The sequence below is a fragment of the Lontra canadensis genome, unplaced genomic scaffold (genome assembly GCF_010015895.1).
Source record: "Lontra canadensis isolate GAN:19392208 unplaced genomic scaffold, GSC_riverotter_1.0 scaffold41, whole genome shotgun sequence".
Lineage (NCBI taxonomy): Eukaryota > Metazoa > Chordata > Mammalia > Carnivora > Mustelidae > Lontra > Lontra canadensis.
The window spans coordinates 17,784,239-17,809,366 of NW_022631035.1; the positions used below are offsets into that span (position 1 = coordinate 17,784,239).

General features: G+C 49.4%; 3 protein-coding genes and 1 long non-coding RNA gene across 9 annotated transcripts in view; 2 read left to right on the forward strand and 2 right to left on the reverse strand.

Annotated features, from left to right (window-relative positions):
- Positions 1 to 7,604, forward strand: part of EFTUD2 (elongation factor Tu GTP binding domain containing 2) — a 41,469-nt gene extending 33,865 nt beyond the window's left edge. The window contains exons 17-28 of the mRNA XM_032871015.1: positions 1,036 to 1,147; positions 1,517 to 1,657; positions 2,306 to 2,407; positions 3,332 to 3,414; positions 4,193 to 4,279; positions 4,445 to 4,571; positions 4,769 to 4,856; positions 5,525 to 5,643; positions 5,795 to 5,889; positions 6,390 to 6,543; positions 6,691 to 6,798; positions 7,144 to 7,604. Of these exons, the coding sequence (XP_032726906.1) occupies positions 1,036 to 1,147; positions 1,517 to 1,657; positions 2,306 to 2,407; positions 3,332 to 3,414; positions 4,193 to 4,279; positions 4,445 to 4,571; positions 4,769 to 4,856; positions 5,525 to 5,643; positions 5,795 to 5,889; positions 6,390 to 6,543; positions 6,691 to 6,798; positions 7,144 to 7,239 (1,312 nt within the window). The 3' untranslated portion in view covers positions 7,240 to 7,604. The remainder of the gene's footprint in view (positions 1 to 1,035; positions 1,148 to 1,516; positions 1,658 to 2,305; positions 2,408 to 3,331; positions 3,415 to 4,192; positions 4,280 to 4,444; positions 4,572 to 4,768; positions 4,857 to 5,524; positions 5,644 to 5,794; positions 5,890 to 6,389; positions 6,544 to 6,690; positions 6,799 to 7,143) is intronic.
- A 474-nt stretch (positions 7,605 to 8,078) lies between these two features.
- Positions 8,079 to 10,842, reverse strand: HIGD1B (HIG1 hypoxia inducible domain family member 1B). 3 transcript variants are annotated; one of them, XM_032871017.1, is made up of 4 exons: positions 10,616 to 10,842; positions 9,587 to 9,736; positions 8,848 to 8,982; positions 8,079 to 8,223 (listed from the first exon to the last, which is right to left on the reverse strand). In XM_032871017.1, the coding sequence occupies exons 2-4, from the start codon at positions 9,684 to 9,686 to the stop codon at positions 8,159 to 8,161; spliced, it is 300 nt and encodes a 99-aa protein (XP_032726908.1). In that variant the 5' UTR covers positions 9,687 to 9,736; positions 10,616 to 10,842; the 3' UTR covers positions 8,079 to 8,158. The 3 variants fall into 3 exon arrangements, with proteins under 3 accessions (XP_032726908.1, XP_032726909.1, XP_032726910.1); XM_032871018.1 differs by lacking the exon at positions 10,616 to 10,842 and adding an exon at positions 9,855 to 9,944 and having other exon boundaries at positions 9,587 to 9,737; XM_032871019.1 differs by lacking the exon at positions 10,616 to 10,842 and adding an exon at positions 9,825 to 9,863.
- A 387-nt stretch (positions 10,843 to 11,229) lies between these two features.
- On the reverse strand, positions 11,230 to 14,630 carry LOC116875502. Its single transcript, XR_004384202.1, has 3 exons — positions 14,614 to 14,630; positions 14,056 to 14,202; positions 11,230 to 11,471 (listed from the first exon to the last, which is right to left on the reverse strand). It is a non-coding gene; the product is annotated as an uncharacterized LOC116875502 (long non-coding RNA).
- A 4,292-nt stretch (positions 14,631 to 18,922) lies between these two features.
- GJC1 (gap junction protein gamma 1) overlaps positions 18,923 to 25,128 on the forward strand; it is a 34,412-nt gene continuing 28,206 nt past the window's right edge. The window contains exon 1 of one of the 4 annotated variants that reach the window (XM_032871022.1): positions 18,923 to 18,983. The gene's annotated coding sequence lies outside the window, so the exon portion shown is untranslated. Of the gene's footprint in view, positions 18,984 to 19,349; positions 19,545 to 19,867; positions 20,082 to 25,128 lie in introns of those variants that run through there. The other 3 variants (XM_032871027.1, XM_032871021.1, XM_032871023.1) reach the window with 3 other exon arrangements.

Below are 25,128 nucleotides of genomic sequence, written 5' to 3' on the forward strand. Positions count from 1 at the left end.
GGGATAATGCCAAGAGCCTTGCCTTTGCGTTTTGAATGGCTTGTATAAACTTTGGTGGCAGGATTTCTATTTTTACTCTTAATCCTCTCTTCCTTTTCTGTGTTCCTAAGTCATAACCTTTATGTTTCTTCCCAAAAGAAATGGTCTCCCAGCCTCCACTGACTATTCTTTGACTAAGACAGAAGATTTTGCTGGATCCCTTGTAGCTCCCCCATCTGCAGAATCAGACTTAGCTTGGGCCTCTGGGCTGCTTGTGAGTTCCTAAGTTCGGCTTCTCAGCTAGCAAGCAGAGCGGAGGCAGTCCTGTTCCTGACACTGCTGCCATACCTTGCCAACAGCCCCCGTCCCCTCCTCCAGGCCCACCCATTCCCGTTCCCAAGAAGGTAGAAGACTGATGAGCCAGGACAGTTACAGTATCTTCTGTGATGCTTTTGGCATGTCTTTACCTTGTACCCCTTGGCCAGTGCCTTGCTTACCACCAGTACCAACTGGAACTGGGTTTTCCTATAGTCCTCTTATAGTACCACGGGCTTTTCTCTCATGTGTTAATCTGTTGGTAACTCCACCTGACCCTTGAACAACACAGGTTTGAACTACATGGGTCCACTTTAATGTGGGTTTTTGTTTTTTTGTTTTTTTCAATAAATACGCTATAGTCCTATAAACATATTTCCTCTTGTTTAGGACTTAACTTAGTATTTTCTTTTTTCTTTAGTTTATTGTAAGAATACAGTGTAGAATACATGTAACACACAGAATATGTGTCACTCGACTATTTATGTTATCATAGCCAACAGTAGGCTGTTAGTAGTTAAGTTTTGGGAGGAGTCAGGACATATACATGGAGTTTCAACTCGGCGGGGGGGGTGGCGCCCCTAACCTCTGCATTGTCAAGGTGTCACCTATACATATGTGAGGTTTTATGATTGGTTGTTTATTGTGTCCCTCCCCTGCTGGAATGTGTCTGTCTGCTTCACCCCTGCTCCTGGCTCAGTGCCTGGCACCCCTCCTTATTTCGCTTCTCTGTTGCTCCAGGTACCACATTGAGGTGAACCGTGTTCCTGCTGGCAACTGGGTTCTGATCGAAGGTGTTGATCAACCGATTGTGAAGACAGCGACCATAACTGAACCTCGAGGCAATGAAGAGGTAGAGTTTCTGAAAAGGCAGCTGGATTTATTTAAGCTAGAGGATCACATGGAGCCATACCGCCCATGAACAACCAGCAGCAGAACTCACGGGGTACTAACCCGAGTCATGGCTACTTCCTGGTCCTGGGCCTCTGCAAGGCTCAGTGTTCTACATCTGACCCTGCTTGATTCTCCCGGTACTCTGCTCAGAGGCTAGGAACTACAGGGAGTTCCTTTATCTTTCCCTCTTTGTTCTGCCAGAATGCGCAGGAGTAACTCCAAGCAGCACGATGGCTCCTGGTGGGGGTGTTCTGCTCCTCTCTGACCTCTGCACCTCTGGTGCCCACTCAGGCCAGGTGCCCTCATTCTTCTGTATTTTGAATTTCAGGCTCAGATTTTCCGGCCCCTGAAATTCAACACCACGTCTGTTATCAAGATTGCTGTGGAACCGGTCAACCCCTCAGAGCTGCCCAAGATGCTGGACGGTCTGCGCAAGGTCAACAAGAGCTATCCATCCCTCACCACCAAGGTACGCTCAGGGCGTGCGCGAGCTGCCAGGCCCCACTGCCCAGCCGACGGGTCGGTGCTGCCCACAGCTTCGTGTCCACCAGGTGTGTCTGATCTGCCTCCAGCTGCCTGCGTCCGGAGCAGATGTTCCCATCTGCTGCTGTCATCTCAAAGCAGGACATGTTGGGGAGAGAGTGAGAATGCACGTGTGTGTGTTCATAGCCCACAGTGTGGGAAAGAGATATGTCCTGGAGAGTACACTTTGAATTTATTTTTCCAGAAAATATAGAGGGAAAAGTGAGTCATTTTGATCCTTCTGCATTCCTGAGCCTTCTGGCGTACTTCTCTGAGTAGCTGGCTGGGGCTGAAGGGTCAGCTTATGTCCTTAGACATAGGGCAGAGTGTTCCCTAAACGGTTGTGACGGGAATAAGTCAGTGACCTTATGCCTAGCAGCACCATGCTAAATGGTCCAAGTGTCTTGAGGATTAACCCATAGGCCCCTGCTCCCCACTGGTCCTTCTTGAAGAGGCTAGAACTGAGGCTGAGCAGTGGCTTGCTGAGACTGGGTTCAGGCACCGCCTCCTGGGCTCTTTGCATTGCTTCTGTTGCTAGCTTTTGTGGCTGGCACAAGAGGTCCAGGCTGTGACCCCCAGGGCTGTTGCATTTCAGGTGGAAGAGTCCGGGGAGCATGTGATTCTGGGTACTGGGGAGCTCTACCTGGACTGTGTGATGCACGACTTGCGGAAGATGTACTCAGAGATCGACATCAAGGTAAGTTAGTGTCCCCTTTCTTGAGCGCCTGCCCGGCCAGGAGCTTGACTCACGGCTCCAGACTGATTTTATAAGTAGCCAAACCCTTGATTCGCCTGGAAGGCCCGCGTAAAGAGGGGATTGCTAGGGGAAGAGAGGTGTTTGGGAAGAGCATGACCTGTTGCTCCCTATATGGGAAGGTATTTGAGATCTGGTTTGCCCCCTTCTGCAGGGTTATTCTCAGTGTCATACGTTTAAAGTCAAAGCTCCCAAGCCAAAGTGATTTCTTGGTCTTCTGTTAAAAAAACAGTTACACAACCCATCTTTGGCAGTGAGGGCTCAGTGGATGGTGGCAGGGAGTGAGGACTGGCCCTTCTGAGTTTGCTCTCAGGTCATGACGTAGCCCCTCAGTTCAAGTGCACCTTTTTGGTAGACATGTTTTCTCCCAGCCTCTGTGGTGGTGGGGGCGGGTGCCCTCATGTACCTGTCTCAAGCGCTTCTCCTGATGTGCCGAAGTCGGGTGCTCTAGAAGACACTGGGTTCCCAGTAGCCAGCCCTGCGGGAGCTTCAGGGAGGGGCTGAGAATGGAACGGGGACCTGCCAGGCTGTCCCTAGTGCACACAGTGACAGAGCCACGCGATGTTCAGTGAGCGGTGGGGGGGTTGGCTGAACGAATGTTGGAAGAGACCTTGGGGGACTATCATTTATGCCCAAGTTCCTCATGCCCAGGCTGAGGAGCACAAACTCCACAGTCTGCTAGGTTTTCTCAGGCTGCTTAGTGCCGGTATGCACTTTGCGCCCGCTGTGGGGCTTGTTGCCGACGCTGATTGAGAACGGAGTGTTGTCGCAGATAAGGTGCCAAGTAGACCTCAGAATTCCCTTTGGCACAAGATTGTCCTTCCAACAAATTGAGACCTTGCCTAACAATTTATTCTGTTTCCCCAGGTGGCTGACCCTGTTGTCACATTTTGTGAGACAGTAGTGGAAACATCTTCACTCAAGTGCTTTGCTGAAACACCCAATAAGAAGTGAGCTGCGGGGGGCGCCTGGGTGGCTCAGTGGGTTAAAGCCTCTGCCTTCAGCTCAGGTCATGGTTTCAGGGTCCTGGGATCGAGCCCGCATCAGGTTTTCTGCTCAGCAGGGAGCCTGCTTCCTCCTCTCTCTGCCTGCCTCTCTGCCTACTTGTGATCTGTCGAATAAATAGAAAAATAATCTAAAAAAAAAAAAAAACTGAGATGGTGGGTCCGAGTGCCCCTGGGACGGACAGGGGACACTCTCCTCTCCCCACACCTCTCCACCCTAATCACAAGCGCTGTGGAGAAAGAGACCCCCAAGCCTTGGGATGGGGTCTTAGGATGCTTGAATTTTACCCCAGCACTCTCACCCCTTAGGCCTGTAGACATGATGCTGTGGGGTTCTTTGCTGGAGGTACCCCAAGAATGAGTGGCCTTGTCTTTCTGTATAATATGATCATCTTAAAATTTTGCCCTAGCAGCAGCTCCACTGTTTTTTGGTTTTTTCAAGATTCTATTTTTAAGTGATCTCTACACCCAGCATGGGGCTCAAAGTCACACCCCTGAGATCAAGAGCCACCTGCTGCACTGACTGAGCCAGCCAGGCACCCCAAGACCTCGCTGTTTTAAAGAGTGATAGATTTGAATGAAAGAAGACAGAAGATGAACCCTTTTTGCTCTACTCTAGCCCTCTGGTTTCTACTGGTGTCACTGCCTTGCCAGCCTTTTCTTAGGGATGCCCCTTCTGCGAGTCCTGCTGATCTTTATCGCTACCCGTGTCCGTTATTACCAGGAACAAGATCACCATGATTGCTGAGCCCCTTGAGAAGGGCCTCGCCGAGGACATAGAGAACGAGGTGGTCCAGATCACGTGGAACAGGTGAGAACGTGCTGTGGTTCCCAGGCTGAAAGGAGAAGAGGCGCCACAGCCTGCCCACCTGTCTCAGGAAGCGAACTGTCCTCCAGGAAGGCAGGATCTGTGACCCCAGCAGGCAGGAATCAACAGAGCTGCTGGATGCCTTCATTGTCTCCTCCTCCCCCCCAGGAAGAAACTCGGAGAATTCTTCCAGACCAAGTACGATTGGGATCTGCTGGCTGCACGTTCCATCTGGGCTTTTGGCCCTGATGCCACCGGCCCCAACATCCTGGTGGATGATACCCTGCCCTCTGAGGTACAGCAGAGCTGATGGGAGCCATTGCAGTGGTTTCTTTGCTGTTGAGTGGAAGAAACTACAAAGTGTAATTCTTTTCCCCAAAGTGTTTTGTGGCTTCTGGTGAATCTTCTTACCAGTATACCTACCTCCTCCTCCCTCTAAACTCTGGTTGTTGCCGGGGTCACTGCTCATACATGCCCTCATGTTCTGTGCAGGTGGACAAGGCTCTTCTTGGCTCAGTGAAGGACAGTATCGTTCAAGGTTTCCAGTGGGGAACCCGAGAGGGGCCTCTCTGTGATGAGCGTAAGTTCCACCCGAGCCTCGGCCTCCCCTGCCCCAGCCCTCTAGGGGCCTCGTGCCTGGGCATTTGAGGTGAGTTGGGCTCATCTATGGGCCCTGGCAGGAGAAGCAGCTCAGGACACACAGGGCCAACCCCCGTCCTGGGGCAGCATCCTCTCCCCTCCTCCTTCCCCATCCTAATGCTATTGCTTGGGACATTCTGGAAATGAAGTTATTCCTAGACTGACATTTGCTCCCCAGTCCTGAGAAGGAATGTGTTCGAGGAGGGGTATCAGGTGGGAGGTGGGATCAGAGTGGTTTATAGACCAGGATTGGATTTAGTGGGAAGCAATGTGCAATTCCTCGAATTTATTCTTTATCCAAAAACAAACATTTATCCAAAACAGTTAAATCCTTTATCCAAAACAATTAAACAGCAAGAAGAACACATAAACTTTTAGGAAGGCTTTACGATTCTTGAGCATGATCTGAAACAAACACGAAGAATGTGTGCTTGACTTCTGTGCTCTGCTGTAGGCCTTGGTACCCTGTCAGAACGCCCATCTGCAGCGTGATTGTGTGGCCTCAAGCCAGCTGCCACGCTGCTAGAGGCTCCTGGCTGCTCTGCTTTGGGGCCCTTGACGAGTACCACAACTGCTCCTCGCTCAGCAGCTCCCCCATCTCCGTTTCAGTGATTCGAAATGTCAAGTTTAAGATCCTGGATGCAGTGGTTGCCCAAGAGCCCCTGCACCGGGGCGGGGGCCAAATCATCCCCACGGCGAGGAGAGTTGTCTATTCTGCCTTCCTCATGGTGAGTGGATGGCACTGACCTGGTGCAGCGCGTTAGGTAAAGTCCAAGCTTTTGGGGCATCAGGACTACAGCCCTTCCAGTCTTTTCTTTACCCGGAGCCTTGGTCCCCAGCCTTCCCCAAGCTGAGGAAGCCTTTCTTGCACCATTGCAGGCCACTCCTCGTCTGATGGAGCCTTACTACTTTGTGGAGGTCCAGGCCCCTGCGGATTGTGTCTCCGCTGTGTACACCGTCCTGGCCAGGCGCAGGCAAGTCACCGGGATGGCGTGTCCAGGAGGGTGCAGAGAGCAGGAGCACAGCAAGAAGTTACCGGGCTCTTGTGGGGAAGCAGATGGGCCTCCTGCACAGTCTCTGTTCCTAAAAACCCACTGAGCTGGTTCTTCAGAAGGAAGTGGGGAAGATTTAAGGCAATCCCCAGCTTCACCGCAGATAAAAATTTTGAGATTCCTGCTTGGGTCCTCTCTCCTTGGAGAGCCCTTGGGGAAAGTACTGAAATGTGTCAGTGGGGGTAATGTCTGTAGGACCTTGTCTCGTCAGTGTTTCCACTCTCGCCTAGCGGTCACTGCCCCCTTTGACGGCCACAGGAAAGGACACTGAGGGCCCCAAGCCTTTTCCGCCCACTATAGCATGATTGTGGTTTTCTTTCTTTGATGGGAGCTCTGTGTTGTGATACGTTTGAGGCCAGATTCTTTCTCTGCTTTTGGTCTCCGTAGGACAAGGGACTCAGCCTTTCTTTTTTCTGTCGCAGGGGGCATGTGACTCAGGATGCACCCATCCCAGGCTCCCCTCTCTACACCATCAAAGCTTTCATCCCTGCCATTGATTCTTTTGGCTTTGAGACTGATCTGCGGACTCACACCCAAGGGCAAGCCTTTTCCTTGTCTGTCTTCCACCATTGGCAGGTGAGAAAATGGTGCAGGCTGGCCAGCGTGGCCTCCCACCTGTTCAAGGCCAGTCCCCTCTGGCCTGTTCCCCTTCCAAGCCCCAAGTGAGATTTCCAACATTCTAAACAAGAGTCATAGACCCCCTGAAACTGCTTTACCTTTCAGATTGTGCCCGGTGATCCTCTGGACAAGAGCATTGTCATCCGCCCCCTGGAGCCACAACCTGCTCCTCACCTGGCCCGGGAATTCATGATCAAAACCCGTCGCAGGAAGGTATGAGTCCCTCCGGCCCATGGCCAGCCCTCATTCCCCGGGGCCCTTGGCAGGAGTTGGATCTCTTTTCATTTCTTCCTTTGGGACCTTTTTCCCAAAGAGTGGGAACAGTTCAGTACACAGTGCGGAGAGGTGGTCTGTACAGCCCTCGGGCCCCCAGACCCAGGGCCCAGTCCGGCTGGCAGGGGAGCACTTCGTCCCATTGGCGATTCCTGAAATAGCTGGCCCAGAGTTCTCCCGCACCAGCACCGCCCCCCCCCCCACCCCCAGCACGGGTCTCAGATGGCCTTCAGCTCTGTCGGCCACCACACAGGGCTCTTGCCTGCGTCGCCCCCACTCCTGCAGGGCCTGAGCGAGGACGTAAGCATCAGCAAGTTCTTCGATGACCCCATGTTGCTGGAGCTCGCCAAGCAGGATGTTGTGCTCAACTACCCCATGTGAGTGCTGGGGCTCCCAGTGGCCCCTGCACCCTGCAACAGGCCGTGTCCTGCACTTGAAGCTGGGACCTGGCGGACCCGGACTCCACATTATCAGCGTCGGAGAGCTGCTGTGGCCGTTTTTAACCACCCCAAACCCTCCGACCCAGAGTCCCAGGAAGGAAGAAGTATCTGGCCTCCTAGTTCCTCTGCAGCCTCTGCCTGGCTCCATGCCCAGGGACCGGAGCGGAGCTTGGACTGCGGGAGGGAGAAGGGGACTAAGTGTTTAACCCCAGGGGGCTCTGTCTTCAGGATTTACATGGAATGTTTTCTGTTTTTTAAAGTTTGACCTTAGACATGGTTTTTAAGTGAACAGAACATTCTGACCTCTGCCTTGCTCTGTTCCTTTCATCTTCACCCCCATCCCCTTCCCTCCAGCACAGTGTGGTCCTGCCACTTGGGTTCTGAATATATGTCGTCTCCTATGTCTCTTCTCCCAGCTGCAGTCTTCCTGCCTGGATGCCCTGGGTAGCAGCCCGTGGTGGGAGGGATGCCGGTCTCTCGATTCAGTGCTCCCGTGAATGTGGAGGCCACTTTCTTACCTCTGCCCTTCCCCCTCCCACACTTGTCTCTTTACTTTCCTCCTTCTGGGTAGGACCTGGGCTGGCTTGGGAGGTGTCAGGCTTCTGGGACCAGAGGCTCTTGCCCCTGGAGAATCTCCCTTGCCCTGGGGCTGGGGGCTTCAGTCCAGGACTCTGACTTCTACACCTTTCTCTAAACCATACACACGCACAGACAGACACACAGACACACACTGCTATCGGTCCCTTACTCTGCTATCCCCCATGTGAAGAAGAGACTTGATTTTCTTCAAAACTGCTTTATTAGGAACGTACCAGGGATTGATGGACGAGGCTCTGGCTGCCCCAGGCCCTACAGGAGTCCTACTTCTCCCTGGGGTCCTGTGCTGATCTCTTGACGTAGTCTCTGTACATGGTGTACACAGCACCTACAGGAGGGAGAAGGGAAAACGTCCCATAACACCAAACCCTGTACCCGTCCTCTGGCTCGCCCAGGAGTCTGACTCCAGCCATTCCCCTGAGAGTCCGGCTTCCCTGCTTGTCTTGCTGCTCTCGGTCTCAGCCGCAGCCGCCAGCGCGCGGCCACAGGGCCTAGGGAAACACCCACGGGCAGTTCACAGAGCACTTCACGCAAATCACCTGTCTGCGACGCCCCACAGCAGCCTTCGAGGTGGGCCAGCCAGGGTGCTCATCACCCTGTCAGGGCAACCGAGGCTCAGAGAAGGGCGTTTGTCCATTGTCACACAGCTAGTCCGGAGCTGTCTGCCTCTTGACCCAGAGAGGAAGAGAAGTTGAGCATATGTTCTGCTGTGTGATATTTCTCATCTCTAGGACAGACTGTCACAAAACCAACGGAGCGCCACCCCCATAGGCCCTGGGATGGGAGATAAAACAGGGAACCCTGAAATGGCTTGGGTTGAGGACTTCACCCAAGACTTGCTGTGGAGCCCAGTATAGGGAACAGGGACTAAAATCATAATCCCTTAACTGTCCGGACTCACAGCCAGATTTTGCCTAATCAGCTCTGTTCTGAGACCCCAGCAGCCACTCACCTAGCATGACCGCACCCACGGCACAGGCCTGCGCGGCCACGCGGGTGTGAATCAGGTGTATGGACATCTTGGTGGAACCACGGGCCTTCAGCCGATAAATCCGGTAGGCTGCCACTGCCAGGCAGCCTCCTAATCCTGTAGGCAGAGAATGTGACCATTGGGCCTCAGTCACCATTCACATGCCTCCCCTGATGAGCAACCCCCTCATTAGGCAACCTGGGCATCTGGAATAAACCCCAGCTTTCCTGCCACTTCATGGAGGGAGAGGGGGACTGTTCCCCGAATATTAAGTTCTTTCCACTCCGTGGTGTTTACAGAGTGGCTGCTTCCCTCCAGTGTCACCCACCCTGAACCCCCTCCCCACACTGGCTCTGCCCGGGCCCTTCTCCAACCACTGTTGGCTCCCACAGCCGCTTTCCTGCTCTCAAGACCCTGAGGAAGGAAGGCCTGGGAGACCCCAAGCTGCTCCTTCCTCTCCTGACACTGTGTTGATGCCCCACATTTCCCTGCACCCCAAGCCCTCAGTTGGCCACCAGCTCCACCCGTCCAGACTCCCTCATTGCCTTGTCGGGCATGTCCCTTTGTTCTTTGGCACCTTTGCTGCTGGTTCAATCCTCTCCTGGCTGTTGAGTGCTCAGTGGGCAGAACACTTGAGTTCTCTGCTTCATTTGAAACGACTAGGAGACCATTCTCTGAGGGCAGGCCCCTCCTTGCCCTCTTCCCTTACTTTCCTACTCACCGACAGGCACCAGCGGAGACTCCCTGGTCTTCCTCAGGAACTTCTGAGACACACTGTCTTCGCCCTCAGGTGGTGCCCACCAGCCTTTGTTTGCAGACATGATCCTGGCCCCAGGGTTTTCAGCAGGGTCTCTGAGGCTTCAGCCCAGTCCTGGAAAGAGGAACCCCATAATAAGAACTCCGATTCTCCTCAGTCTAGGGTAGAAAGGAGGGAGTTGCCTGCTAAGACCCTCTCTTACCATGCCCCAACACAGCCACTACTTGAAAAGATGCCCCAACACAGCCACAACTTGAAAAGATGTCCCAAGTCTCCTGTGTCAGATGGCTGGACCACTAGTGCCATTTCTCCCATCCCTTCTAACGTATGCCTCTTCCTCTGCTCATTCTGACTTCACTCTTTTCCCTGCTCTCCCCTCCCGTCCCCAAACTTCCATTTGTATCCCTACGTGATCCTTGGGTCAAGAAAAGCAGCTGGAAAAATCCGCAGATGAGGGTGGGAGGAACAGGCCTTGAGCCTTGGGACCCCCACTGGCCTTGAATCTGTGACGGTTGTTCCTGAGGGAGCTACAGAATGGGATCTGGCCCCAGGGAGCCAGAGTCATCCCAGTGTTAGAGCACTGGTTACTGAATCACCAGAGCCAAAGACTAAAATGAGTGGACATTGATTTGTGAATAATTTAGCATAGATTTTGGACATTAGTACTAATGGAACTAATTCTGGTCCCTGAACTGCTCCCATTTCCATCTCTTGCCAAGTTCTTTGCCATTGCCGAAACCCTGCCTCCCTCCCTGGGCAGGTGACCACTATTGCTCTACTTGCTAACCCCAGTAAACATCTGCTCTGATCATAAACTAGACCGAGTAGCAGAGTCCTGGTCCACAGACTAGGGCTTCTGCCTGTGAGGCGCCTTCTAGGTCTGACCATGAGACCGCCTCCCTGCAGGAGGTGGCCTCCATTCCTAGTTGCCTCTTCTCTCCTGGAGGAGCGAGGACCGTCGGCCCCACAGGTTCTCAGCATGCTGGTGCTTACCCTAGGAGATGGCTAGAAAGTAGAGTGCGAACAGCCCGGCCAGGGCTCAGCATCTGCTGTTTTGAACCGGCCAGGAGCCGATGATGGAGCTGCCACTGTGGGGTCAGGGAAGCAAGCTTTAATGGGGACTTTGAAGTCAGGAATGGAGAGGGGAGGAGATAGGCCAGGGCATCAGTCTTAACCCCCCATTTGCTGAGTTCCAGGCCGCAGCTCCAAGCACTGGAAAGTAATGAAAGATAGATGGCGGGAGCCCTTAACTAGATGCAGTCTGTTAATTCCCATGGCAGTAAGGGGCTGGATCAGATGGGGACTTGCTACAGAGAACAGAGCTGGAAGCACAGAGGCGAGAAACGATAGAGATCCTTGGTTCTCCTGCAAGCTACACTGCTTCAAACACGAACAATGTGGGATGTGAATAAAACGCCCCAAATCCCAATTGTGGTCTCGATCCTTCGAAGGAGGCTTTCTAGATCAAGCAGATTCACCCGGGGTATGACCACTAGGACTTCCTCACGTCTCCAGGGCTCCTCGGACTGCCCACGGGGCTGAGATGCTCTCTCTCGGGACAGAGATGACAACGACCTGCATTATCATCTACTTTGTTTGAGGTGCTTGCATTTCGGGCCTCCCAACTGTTCTGTACAGTAGGTAGTAGTTTGTTCAGAGACGGGGAACTGAGCTTCTGAGAGGCTCAGTGACTTATCCAAGAGTGCACAGCACCCTTGGCCATGTCAGGATCTGAATCTAGGTCTGACCGTCTCCAGGCTCTGTACTTGTAGTCCGCTTCCCACAGGCTGACCAAGCAAAGACCCTCCATCCAGGCTGAAGCTTAGGACTGCTGCTCGGTTGTGGCACCCTGGATTCAGAGAAGAGGAGGAAAGAACCTTCTTGTTCGTAAGCAAGTGGACAAAGATTGAAGTACACTATGGAGAGTCCCACTCCATCCCAGGCCTTTGCTCCTTCCCTAGATCCTCAGCCCCACATGTCTGTCCAAAAGGGGCTTTTCAGCCCTGGATATCTGTCCAGCAGCTGAAGTCTTTCTTTTCTCTCCCCAAGCACTCACTGCTCTAGGAAAAGACCCGGGGTCACAGCAGCTCCCTAGGGCCTTCACATATCCCCAGCGTCCATGGGAACTCTCCTCTCAGTCATTCACACACACTCTCCTGGGCCGCCTCTCCCGGTCCCAACGGTGGCCTGAAATCTCAAGAGATGGATGGTCTGGGCCAGAGGCAGGGGGATGGAAATGCCTGGATGAGACAGAGCAAGAATCAGGATCAACTTCATGCTCTTTGAAGCCAAGCTATGGAGAGCGAAGTTCAACTTCTTTGAGAGGTTCTCCCTTCTTGCTGGGCTTCTGTTGATGCTCCTGGAGCCTCTCAGCCCAGAATTGAGAAAAGAATAATACACATGGTTACTATGATTTTCTGAGCACCTACAGGGCCAGAAATGTGCTCATTCCTTTAAGTAGGTTATTTTATTTAATCCTCACAATTCTGTTAAGGTGGGTACTGTTATTCCCATTTCACGGATGAAAAATTGAGGCTTGGGTAAAATGTCTTGCTCCAGGTCACAGTAAGTGACGGAAAAAAACAGCCAGACTAATAACTGTTCCTCAAGTCAAATCTCACTGCTCTGGACTAATGGGAGAAGGATTGTAAACTGGAGGGAAGCTCTTGAAACAGAAGAAATAAAATTGCTTTTAACTTCTGAGAGCACACTAAAACTTCAAAGAACAGACTTCTACAGAGTACCACTTCAGTAAACAACTAAGATAAATTACGATAACATTTTTGTTACTATGCCAAGTCTTCAATAATTATTTCTCTTTAAGCATTTCTACATTAGTAATTTACTTAGTAAACGTTTTTTCCTTCCAGGTCATGTCACACTCATAGAAATTCTCATTTAGAAGGGTCTAATTGAGTGATGCAGACAGACTTAATGGATCTGGAGTGTAGGCCACAAGCAGACATGGGGTCAGTCAGCTGCTTGAATGACCACTCTCTGAATACTTGGTCTTTTGCCACTCTGTCTTTTGAGTCTATGCCGTCATCTGTAAAATGGAGGTAGCATCTACCCATAGGATCATTGTAAGAGTTAAATAAGATGATTGTTAGAATCCCCCTGCACACGGCCTGCTCCTATTCCTCCAGAATGAGCAAGCATCAGCAAAGGGGGAGCAGGCTGGGGGAGAAGTGGAAAGTCCTTAACAACAGATGGAAAGGTTGCCACGTTCCGGGTGGTCCCAATTCAGCATACCCTTGTCCCTCCCCAACCTTCTTTTCTTTCTTGGCCTTCCTTACCCTAACTGGAAGCTTCAGGGCTGTTCTCCCTATTGTGTTGAGAGGCAGGTGGCTAGGACTTGAAGTGCTGCGTGAATTAAGGCATTTGCTGTGCTATATATAGCCCAAGGGAGCTGAGGGACCAGACAGGGAAAGAAGAGCCAGCAACTCACCTCGAGCTAAGGAGTGCTGTGAGTGAGGGGATGCTGAAGAATGAACTGGACAAGGAACAGAAGATGCTTGAATTGGGGTTGGAATGGGGAGGACCCAGGCTGAAGGGCTGGGGGAAATCACAGGAGAGAAAACATGAGGCCATATATAGTAGTGTCTCAGGGACTTGAGGTGCCGAGAGTGGGGGGGAACAGGAGCAGGCTGGGACAGTGGAAGTTTCCAGATAATAGGGCTAGGCTGAGGCAGCCTCTCGAAAAAATGCCTGGGGTGGCATCCCCTCCCCTAAAAGCAGGCAGTGAGTTCAAAGGACCTTGCAGTATTTGTCCAAGGACAGCCCCAGGAGCCACAGGCCTGGGGCCAGGAAAGCGCCTTTGTTACCACCAATCTTTCTGGGGAGACTACTCACACATTTAAAAAGCTTCAAGGAGGGTGTGGATGGTAGTGATTGGAAGGCTGCCTCTGGCTGTAGTAGTGCTGACGACGTAGGATCAGTTCTTATGAAGGACCAATTTTGAGCACACCTGTCTCAGATGATGAATGGATGTGCCAGAGATTTGAATGTTTTGCTAAAATCCTTGTGTTGGTTGCTTTTGAATACCCAAATTACCTGGCTTCCTCTGAGGAGCACTGGGAGGACTAATGCCTTTGGAGCCTACAAGATTTAGGCACTTCACGTATTTTCCTTAATCCTCACAACAGCCCCCAACAGATGGATCTCGTTCCCATTTTACAGATGAGGAAACCACGGCTCAGAGAGGTTAAGTAACGGCCAGATCGCACAGCAGGTAAATGGCCGAGCTATCCAACCAATAATATTAACCACTATAGACCAGCTGACAGTGGAAAATTAACATAGCAAATAATAATGGGACTTCATGTACATTTCACCATCACTTTCTCCCACCATCCACCATCGTAGAAATATAAGTAAACAAGTACAAACAGCTGGGCAGAGAGAACTTCCAGAAATTCAAAGACGGAACCTACCGCACCACTTCTCACCAACGCAGGGTAGTTCCTGAGCCAGCACACTGCATTCTAGGTGCATCCAGAAGTCCTCGCCTGGTGGGTGGTACCAGAACCGGTCCTCTCCCAGATGCTTCTCCCCACCCCTATCTCCTGCACACACTTCACCTATCCCTCATTTGCAAGTAAATCGACCGTAATTTAAAATTCTGCCTTAGTACACAGGAACTGCTAACTGGGCTCAGGGAAGCACTGGGGAGAGGGGGGGCAGTTGGGATGGGGGAAGGAGGTCATCCTATTGTTCTTTCTAACACTACTTGTATAAACACATTCAAAAATTTTTTTGAAAACAAAAAAAATGTGCTTCACCCACCTTCCCTGGAGGCAGGGAGAAATAATATGTGTCCCACGAGTCAACTGAAACTGCCGGGGATTCTGGGGAGAAGGGTGTGCTACTCATCCTTGCCCCCCGCCGCCAGCACATGCAATCAAGACCTGGTTTAACAGGAAGCTTCCTCACTACCCAACGGGACCCACAGGGCTTCCCGTTGCCAGCAGGCAGCTTTCTGAAAATCCTACCTCTCTGAGCCTTTGCTCCCATCCCCCAGGACACAGCAATCTACTCTGAGTTTATCAGCCAAGTGGGGACCCTGGAAAATGTGTAATGGAAATAGTGACACACTGCAGTCTTCAAGTTGACCCTGCAGTTCCCAAACCACAGAGCCCCAGGGTGACTCTCAAGTTCTCAAACTGGGTTTTGATCCTTTCCTGCCTGGGCCCCATGTGAATAAAAAGTGATGCGGTTCTCACAATACCCGCCTCCACCACTCTCTGCCAAAGGCTTGGAAACCAGACCCCTTCCCTGTTTGAAGCTGGTGCTCTTTTCCTGCCCTCGGGTAGCCGGTCTTTTTGCGCTAGCCAGGTCAAGCTCTCAGTCACTCATTCACTCTGCTTGTACTTGCTAAGCACCTACTACGTGCTGTGCTCTGCTCTAGAAGCTGAGAGGCAGTGGCCCTCCCTTCAGGGAACTCACATTCTAGAGGTTGCCGTTCTGCTCTAGATCCTGGTTGACGAGGGAGCAGAAGGCAAGCTGAAGACACAGCACAAGCTGACACGAGACGACCCCCTCCCCCACCCAGGTGGGATCTATGTGACATTCCTCAGCCCTACAGCTAAGGGAATGAAAAACAAATGGCTCCCCATGACGAACCTGTCCCCTAGGTAACCTCTATAGAGGTTACACTCCTTCAAGACTGAGTTTCCCTCCATTTACAATTGTCTTAGTGACTTACAGGGAAAAAGCATTCTTATCAATAACCTAGCTTCCAGAAGGAACTGTAGATAAAATTAAATGTTCTTGTACCTGCAGCCCGTTGACCCATACTTGAGGCAGGCAAAGTATAACTTCCTCCAGGAAGCTCCCAACTGTCTTAATGTTAATGCCTTGCTAAAGGGAAAAACAACCTTAGCTTGACAAGGGCAAAGCCTCCAGCACCTGGTAGGTCCTCTTTAGCATATGAAAGTTCTTCTGAAAACCTCCCTTTTCCCTTACCTCCCCCAACTCCAAGTACTTAATCAATTGCTCCTCACAACCCTTGCACCACTCTTTCTGCCCACGGTCCAGTCCCCGGTGCTTTAATAAAACCACCTTTTTTTTTTTTTAAGATTTAATTTATTTATTTGACAGACAGAGATCACAAGTAGGCAGAGAGGCAGGCAGAGAGAGAGGGAGGAAAGCAGGCTCCCCGCTGAGCAGAGAACCCAATACGGGGCTCGATTCCAGGACCCTGAGATCATGACCTGAGCCAAAGGCAGAGACTTAACCCACTGAGCCACCCAGGCGCCCCAATAAAACCACCTTTTTGCACCAGACGTCTTAAGAATTCTTTTTTGGCTGTTGGCTTTGATCCCTAACATCTTTCCTACATCATTGGTGACCGCCTGGATCAGAGATCCTCTGACTTGGGTTTCTGGCTTCAGTTTATCACCTATAACTAAATTAAAAGATGTCATTTTCTGGGAAGGTGATAAAAGAGAGAAGAGTTACATTTCTGGGGTTATTTTCAACTATCCGCAGGTAAAACAACTTAGCTTCCATGGATCTTATTATTTCCATTTTTTAAGGCTTTTCACTTATTTATTTGAGAGAGAGAGGGCATGAGCAGGGGTTAGTGGCAGAGGGAAGGGGAGAAGCAGACCCTCCAGCTGAGCAGGGAGCCTGATGTGGGGCTCCATCCCAGCACTCTAGGATTGTGACCTGAGCCAAAGGGAGATGCATAACTGACTGAGCCACCCAGACGCCCCTCATTATTTCCATCTACCAGAAGAGAGACGGGCTACAGGCTTGGTAGTAAGGTAACAATTATAGAAAGTGTATTGTTCCCAAGCTCCATGAGGAATGGTCAATCCTAAAAGATTGTGAGCCTTCCTCAGCAGTTTCATCCATGAACAGGAAAATAATACCTAATGAACATTAATATAAACTATTAATATATAATATATACATATGTAATCAAATATTTTGACACCCTTCAAAGGTTTTTTTTTTTTTTTTTTTTTTAAGATTTATTTATTTGAGGGGCACCTGGCTCAGTCGTTAAAGTGTCTGCTTTCAGCTCAGGTCATGATCCCAAGGTCCTGGGATGGAGCCCTGCGTCCGGCTCCCTGCTCAGCTAGAAGCCTGCTCTCCCTCTCCCACTTTCCCTGTTTGTGTTCCCTCTCTGTGTCTCTTTGTCAAATAAATAAATAAAATCTTCAAGAAAAAAAAAAAGATTTATTTATCTGAGTGAGAGAGGGTGTGGAACAAGAGGCAGAGGGAGAGAATCTCAAGCAGGCTCCCTGCCTGGCGCAGAGCCTGACACAGGGCTCAATTCCACAATGCTGAGATCATGACTTGAGCAGAAGCCAAGAGTCGGACACCCAACCAACTGAGCCACCGAGGAGCCCCACCATTTTAAAGGTTTTTGTTGAAGTCTTAATATGCTGCACAAAAGTGCACTATCAAAAGTGTAGAGCTCAGATGTGTATGAACACATTCGTGTATTTAACCTTTAGATCAAGAAAAGAACAGGATCAGTCCCCCAGAAGCCCCCTCCTGCTCTCCGTGACTAAACTTACCCCTAGGTATCCATTAGCCTAACAGCACAGGACACTTTAGCCTGTTTTTGAACTTCATATACATGGAGTTTTGTGAGATTCATCTATCTTTTTTTTTTAAAGATTTTATTTATTTGACACAGAGAGAGATAACAAGAGAGGAAACACAAGCAGTGGGAATGGAAGAGGGAGAAGCAGGTCCCTCCAAGCAGGGAGCCCGACACGGGGCTCGATCCCAGGACCCCAGGACCACGACCTGAGCTTAAGGCAGATGCCCAACCGACTGAGCCACCCAAGCACCCCCATCTTTTTTTTTTTAATTTTATTTATTTATGTGACAGAGAGAGATCACAAATAGGCAGAGCAGCAGGCAGAGAAAGGGTAAGCAGGCTCCCTGCTGAGCACAGAGCACGATGCGGAGGCTCGATTCCCAGGACCCTGAGACCATGACCTAAGGTGAAGGCGGAGGCTTAACCCACTGAGCCACCCAGGCACCCCAAGAGATTCATTTCTATTGTTTGTAACTGTAGATTGTTCATTCTCCTTGCTGCATAAGGGAATATTGTGTGACTACAACATTTCATCTATCCTTTCTACAGTTGTTGGACATTTGGGGGGTTTCCAGTTTTTTTGGCTATTGCAAATAGTGCTGCTATGAACACACTGATACATGTAGTTGTATATCTGTACACATTTCTGTGGAATTTCCATGGAATTCCAGTCATAGTGTAGACATAGTTTTGGTCTTTAGTAGATATTGCCATTTTCCAAAGCAATTTGTATGAATATAGAGTTGCACTAGCAGGACATTAGTTTGAATATTTTAATCAGCATAGTGATGTTGTCTCCTGTGTTTAGTTTGACATGTTCTTTATCATACTTCCATATATTTACAAGGTCCTCGCACTTGTCATCTTAAATACATTTGTAGAGAGGGAATGTGATAAGGAAGGTGGTTGGGGATGACTGGGGCATGGCGAGTTCCGTGGGGAGAGAGGAGAACTTAAATATAGAGGCCAAGCAGGTAAAGAAAATGATTCAAGCAGCTAAGTGGGGACAGAGCCTGTCCTGCATAAAAACTACTACTCAGAAGTAGCCAGTGAAACTAGAGGGCTCAAAGGGAACAATTTTTTTTTCCCCACTATTTAGAGAGAAGCCAAAAATCTGGATTTTAAACTTTTGGCAATTAATTCATACTTTTAGAAAACATCATACTGGCCAAACAAAACTTGTCAGTGGGCCAGATGGCCAGCCCTCTGGACTAGCCGTTAGTTCCGGCCTGGCTTTGGGGATGGGAGGGTTTGACCTGTAGCAAGTCACCTCATTTGTTAGAGCTTAATTTCCTCTGTAGTCAAAAGAGTAAAATGGAAGCCTATTCTTGATGGTCAGATGAGATAATTCAGGACTACAGGAGTTGTCAAACTCCATACAAAGTGAAGTACTCGCCCATCTCCTTGGGATGCCTTCCCTTGTTATGCACGGACTGGCTGGACTTAAAGCATTTGAGGAGTTTCCAGATTCCTTGGAGGCGAGGCCGTTTAAAGCTGGAGATTCCCAAGCGTACAAATTCTTCAGAAAGTCCTTTGAATGGGATCCTGCTGGGATGCAAGGGGTTAAGAGGAAATGGCCTATTAGGGTCTTGCTAATCTGAGAAGTCCAGGACCTCGAAAGTATCTAGAACGCCACTAAAATCCAAGACTCAAAGGAGCTAGGATGATGAACCCGACGAGGGCCAGTAGAAGCAGAACGTAGAACAGGGCGTCAGCAACCTGATGTATCACACTGGACCCAGGCCCAGGCGGAGAGCACAGAAGACAACTCTGGGGCTCGTAGGACCGACTTAGGATGCTCAGGTAAGGCGTGTCCTCACGGCGCCGTTAGTAGCCCGCCCAAAGTGAGGCACTGGCCGCGGGGGACGGCTGTCCCGAGAGCCAAGCTAGAGGAATGAATTGTCCCGCGGGCCAGGTCTGCGCCCACCCAGGTCCAGACTCCACGCGGGGGGTACCGACACGCTCGGCGCCCCCGGGACCGCCCGAGAACGCGCGAGGGCCCGACCGTAGAAAGTTGGGACGCCCGCGCCGCCGCCCGCGCGCTCTGGGGCGCTCCCTCCCACCCGAGCGCCACGTGCCGCGCGCCCCCTGCTCCCAGGCCGCGGCGGGACGCCCCCGCCCCCACCGCGGCGCGTAGTGCGCAGGCGCCTCCCCGTGGGTCCCGGCGGCGGGAGCGGGAGGCGGCGGCGGGAGCGGCTTCGGCCTCGGCTGGAGACTGAAGCGAGGGCGGTGGCGGCGGCGAGAGTTGGAGGAGAGGCGCGGGTGGCGGCGAAGGCGATGGCGACGTGGGGCACATGAGGCGGCGGCTGGCGGGACGGGCCGAGGCCCGGCGGAGGAGGCGGCTCCGGTGGAACACGCCGCCCGGTGAGGGGCGGCCGCAGGGCCGACTGAGGAGCGGGCAAGGGGCGGGGCCCGGGGGGGGCGCTGGAGAACTTGTGGGGAGGCTGGAGGAGGGGCGGGGGGGAACGCAGGGGACGGGGGTCCCGGGAAGAGTGCGGCGAGGGGGGGGCCCGCTGCTGCCGAGACTTCCCGCCGATCCCGGAGGGGCGTCTGACCAGCGGCCGCCCGCTGCCCCCTGCGCGCCCTCCCTCTTTGTCCCTGGGCGCGCGGTTCCCAAATTGGGAGGGAAACGGCCCGGGGATGGGCCCGGGCGGCGGGGGCCGCGCCGGGCGGGCGGAGAGCCGGGAGGACCCCGAGCGCGCACTTGGGCGGCGCTCGGCGGCGCTCGCAACTCGTCGGGGCGGTTAGGGGCGCAGGGCCGCGCCGGGGCCGCCCCTCGCCGCCGGGGCGCTTTGCGGGCTGGTCTTTGTCTCCCGACGCTCGGCCCCTGACATCTTTCCGGGCGGCGTGAGGTTCGTTTGACTCCTTCCTCGAACACCGCTGCCGGGACTCCTGCCTCCCGTCAGTGTTTGAGACAAGATTTAGTTCGAGGGCTGGAAGGAGGGAGTCGGGGGGGCGTGGGGGGGCGGTGAATGGCGCGGTCGTCTCCTGATTTACATGTTTCCTTTACTTAAAATGGGCCCCCCCCCCCCCCCGCTACGTGAAACTTTGGACAACAGTTTTGTTTTCCCTTCGATCTGCAGATTCAGAATTAAGAGAAGGCGCTAAAGCTGCGATTGTAGCCACTTGTGTGGTTGGTGGCTGCGTTTGGAGCTTTGAGTTGAAAGGCTTTACGTGCATGTGTGGTTTCCAATTTGGGTTGTTTTCCTTCCCTTGAGATTGTTTTCTAAGATTGGGATTACTTTTTCTTTGCGAAGCGGGCGGGTTCGGATTTATTATTTGAAGGAATGTTTGTTCATTGAGAACCTGCGATGCTCCAGATTTCATTGTGCTCACGCTTTATTTTGTTAGCCTCAAGACCGGACTTGGTGGAATCGAGTAAATCAAGGTAGAATAAGTTCTGGATAAGCGTTATCTTGCGCCTGATTGGTCTAAAATAATTATATGTTCGTGTTGTGTGTACTTGGAAGTGAGTATATGGGAAAGCGCTATAAAAATCAAACTGTGCACATGAAGGGGATTTTGGTTTCTGATAAACGGAGAACAGCATATCTCGAGTACATCACGTATCTGTAGAAAAGGGGATTCATAATGTAATTTAGGGATCAAATCCTTTACCCCCCTAAAGAGGGCTTAGGTATTATTCAGAGTAAGAATGCAGAAAAATAAACTTAATTCCAAAGATTCTGATTAAATGTATTGTGAATTGTAGTTACCACGTTTCCAGGAGTTTTGTTGGATTTATTTTTTTGGAATTTAGCATAGTATATTGCAGTTGCTTTAGATATTTTAAGTGCTGTATAATGGCAGAATTGAAGAAATGCACCGCCCCTTCTGGGTAGAAGGTAAAAAGCTGTGGTCTTAGTGTTCGCCAGATCTTTGTGAGCAGAGTGTTGTAAGGAAAGGGTATTTTGAAGAGAATACATAGGAACCATATGGAAGCTTTCTTTTTTTTATTTGTCCTGATCTGTAGTTGTTTGATACTGTCTACCACTTGTCTTAAACTGTTGTGCAGTTTTCCAGAGCATTTGAAACATCCTTTCTAAAAGCCAACGCTTTTAGCTTCTTTTTTAGGTTGTGTGACTTCAGAATTGGTTTTCTGTCTGTGCTAGGTAGCCACCACAGTTCTCTCAAAGAAAAAAAAAAAAAAGCAAAGGACCCAGAGACTTTGAATTCAGTTCATGAAGGTAGAATTGACTTTCAGCCTTCAATCTGAAGGATTTAAGAAGTTTGGTTTGTTTTTGTTTTTAAGATTTTATTTATTTATTTGACAGAGATCAGAAGTAGGCAGAGAGAGGAAGCAGGCTCCCCGCTGAGCAGAGAGCCTGATGCAGAGCTAGATCCCAGGACCCTGGGACCATGACCTGAGCCGAAGGCAGAGGCTTTAACCCACTGAGCCACCCAGGCGCCCCAGGATTTAAGAAGTTAACATATCTTCAACATAACAATTTTACTTAAATACTGTTCCCCTTAATAATTTTATTCATATTTTATATTTGTGTAAATTAGCAAAAGGGAAGGAATAGAGGGTCTATCTCTGATTAGCGGCACCACCACCCTAACTCCAGGCTCTCCTATAAAGTCAGTAATTGGGATCCTAGAATACAAAATACATAATTAAAATCTAGAGTATCATAGTCTTAATAAATGAATAGTTTGTTCTATGCCTAATTCAGTGCAAAGAGATGAGTTCCAAAAAAGCTGGGCTTTTTATTTGAGGTTTGTTCACATTTCAAAATAAATGAGCTGTGTTCCCTTTTTTTTCCCCCATTATCATTAGTCTGGATAGTTAGTGCAACTGGGAGTATACTTTATTTCCAAATCGGTGCTTTCTTTTTTTTTTACTTGCAAATGTATGTATTTTTATTAATTGGTGCTTGTTGCATAGAAACATGTGTGGCTTCTATCCAAAATATCTGAAAGAAATTTAGGCAAAGAATGGGATTACTTTTTTTTTTAGACCATTTCTTTGAGAATACATATGATATAGATTTTGTTTGATATCATTAACCTAAAACACAGTTCAGAACTGTTGATATCAGCTAAGTGCCAACAATTTTCAGACATAACTACTGCAACTGATGAGCTTAGTTTTTGTGGAAATATAAGGACTTATTCTTTTAAGTCTGAGCATTGCTATTTTCTGCTGCTCTTTAGAATGAATGACCAGACAGTACTGTCTGGCATACTGTAGTAGTACATTCTTGAATTTTGGAAACATTGTAGGGGTTGACAACCTTCAAGTTTGTCGTTGAAACCTGTGTGTGGAATGTGTTGCCCAAAGTGTTTTTCCCTTTGCAGATCCGTTTTATTTCTGAGAAAAGAAGTGTTCTGTGGAATGAGTAGAGCCCTCAGTTAAAGTTTGTATTTTTGATCTGTATTGCTTATAGCGTCAGCACAACTTGGACGAAAGTACTCAGTGGCTGTTCATTCATTTAGGGAAGTTTTTTTGTTTGTTTTTGTTTTTTTTTTTTCCATTCAGTTATTTGAGAATGCTGTAAGATGCTGAAGATGAATACTATGTGGTTTTTGCTCTCAAAATGCTTGCAGTTTAACATGATGAAAGGTTTAGCAATTTGGGAATTCTCTGAAATATTTGAAACAAAATAAATGTACAGGATTTTGGAGTAAATTTTTGTTTTTTCTGTATAGAAATGGAATAAACTTCATACATCCCTATTATCCTTTAATCTCTAAACTGGATGTTCAAGTCTTATATAGTTACAAAGATTATTTTCATCTACATCTTTGTACGATTTATCAGTTTTGACTGAGTTTATTGTTACTTAACTGAGTTATAACATTTGCGGGGGGGTGTTCAGAATAAGGTAGATCTGAACTTTCTGTTTTTAGGGAATTCCATTTGACTCATTCTTGAACCTCAAGTTCCTAAATGCCCATTTCAGAATAGGTGTTTATTTTATTTTATTTTTATTTCCATTTTTTAAGATTTTATTTACTGGGGTGCCTGGGTGGTGCAGTTGGTTAAGCATCTGCCTTCAGCTCACAGTGATGATCCCAGAACCCTGGGATCAAGTCCTGCATTGGGCTCCTTGCTCAGTGGGGAGCCTGCTTCTCCCTCTGGCTGCTCTACCTGCTGCTCCTTGGTTGTGCTGTCTGACAAATAAATAAAAATCTTTAAAAAAATATTTATTTTATTTTATTTATTTATTTGAGAGAGAGAGCGTGCATGTGATGAGCACAAGGTGGGGAGGGGCAGAGGGAGAAGCAGACTCCCAGGGATCCAGACATAGGGCTCAATCCCGGGACTCTGAGATCATGACCTGAGTGGAAGGCAGACACTTAACCAACTGAGCCACCCAGGCATCCCAATAGGTGTTTATTTCTGTTCAAATATTTCTTCCTGAAGTACTCTTTATCTCCTGGCTTCTGATTTTACCGCCTTGCTCTCTGGCTATTCCTTCAAGTCCCCTTGGCCGCCGCCTGCCATCCTCTTCTACCAGATTTATTTATTTTTTTTTTTTTAAAGATTTTATTCATTCACGAGAGAAAGAGACAGAGGGAGAAGCCAGCTGCCTGCAGGGTGCCCAATGAGGGACTTGATCCCAGAAGCCTGGGATCAAGACCTGAGCCAAAGGCAGACGCTTAACTGACTGAGCCACTCAGGTTCCCCTCTACCAGATATTTAATTGATGGACTTTCTCAAGTCTTAGTCCTCTGATTTCATCCATTCTGTGGCTTCGGTTACACTATGTATTTTGAATATTCCCAGATTTGTGTCTGCCTCCCAAACTTCTTTTCTGATCCCAGCTGCCTACTCAACATCTGTACTTAGTTTCAAGGGGCACTTTGCTCAAGATGCGCAGACTGACCTCTTGATCTTGGCTCCAGACCTAGACCTTCTTCACTGTACTATTTAATTAAGTGGCTCTATCAACAACTTACTGAGGCCAGACTTGTGATTTTTCTCTACCTTTAGTCTCTCCATACTAGTCTAGGTCACCTTTTCCTAGGATTATTACAGTCAATTATAAATGGTCTTTCCACATTCACTCTTATTTTTAAAGGGGGGGTAGTATGAGATATTTAAGATAGAAAAAGTAATAAATAATACTACAATAAATACTTAACATAACCACCTTGCAGCTTAGGAAAATAAAATATTGCCAGTAAAGTTCAGGTGTTTCCCCACCTGATTGCATCCTCCTTTCCCCAACCTCCATTGTAGACCTCCTTGCCAGAGGTAATTACTAATTAAATTTATTTTTATTTATCTTTTTAAGATTTTATTTATTTATCTAATTGACAGAGAGAGAGAGAGAAGACAAGTGGAGGGAGTGGGAGGGGAGAAGCAGGCTTCTCCCTCTCAGCAGGGAGCCTGATGCAGGGCTTGATCCCAGGACCCTGGGATCACCACCAGAGCCAAAGGCAGGTTCTTTTTTTTTTTTTTTTTTCTTTTCTTTTCTTTTAAGATTTTATTTATTTATTTGACAGACAGAGATCACAAGTAGGCAGAGAGGCAGGCAGAGAGAGAGAGGAGGAAGCAGGCTCCCTGATGAGCAGAGAGCCCGATGCGGGGCTCGATCCCAGGACACTGGGATCATGACCTGAGCTGAAGGCAGAGGCTTTAACCCACTGAGCCACCCAGGCGCCCCACTAATTGAATTTATTACTCCTTTGCATTTCTTTGTACTTTTACTACATACATATATGCCCTAAGCAGTATATCCTCATCTCTTCTCACAACAGCTAGAATTGTCTTTATAAAACAAATTTAACCAAGTCACTTACCTGAAGACTTCTGTTTTCCATTTAAGACTTTCCCTCTTCATTTAACAAGGTGTGATCTGGCCTTGCTTAGTCCTCCAGCATCATGTCTTTTTTTTTTTTTTTTTTTAAGATTTTATTTATTTGATAGAGTTCACAAGTAGACAGAGAAAGAGAGAGGAGGAAGCAGGCTCCCTGGTGAGCAGAGAGCCCGATGTGG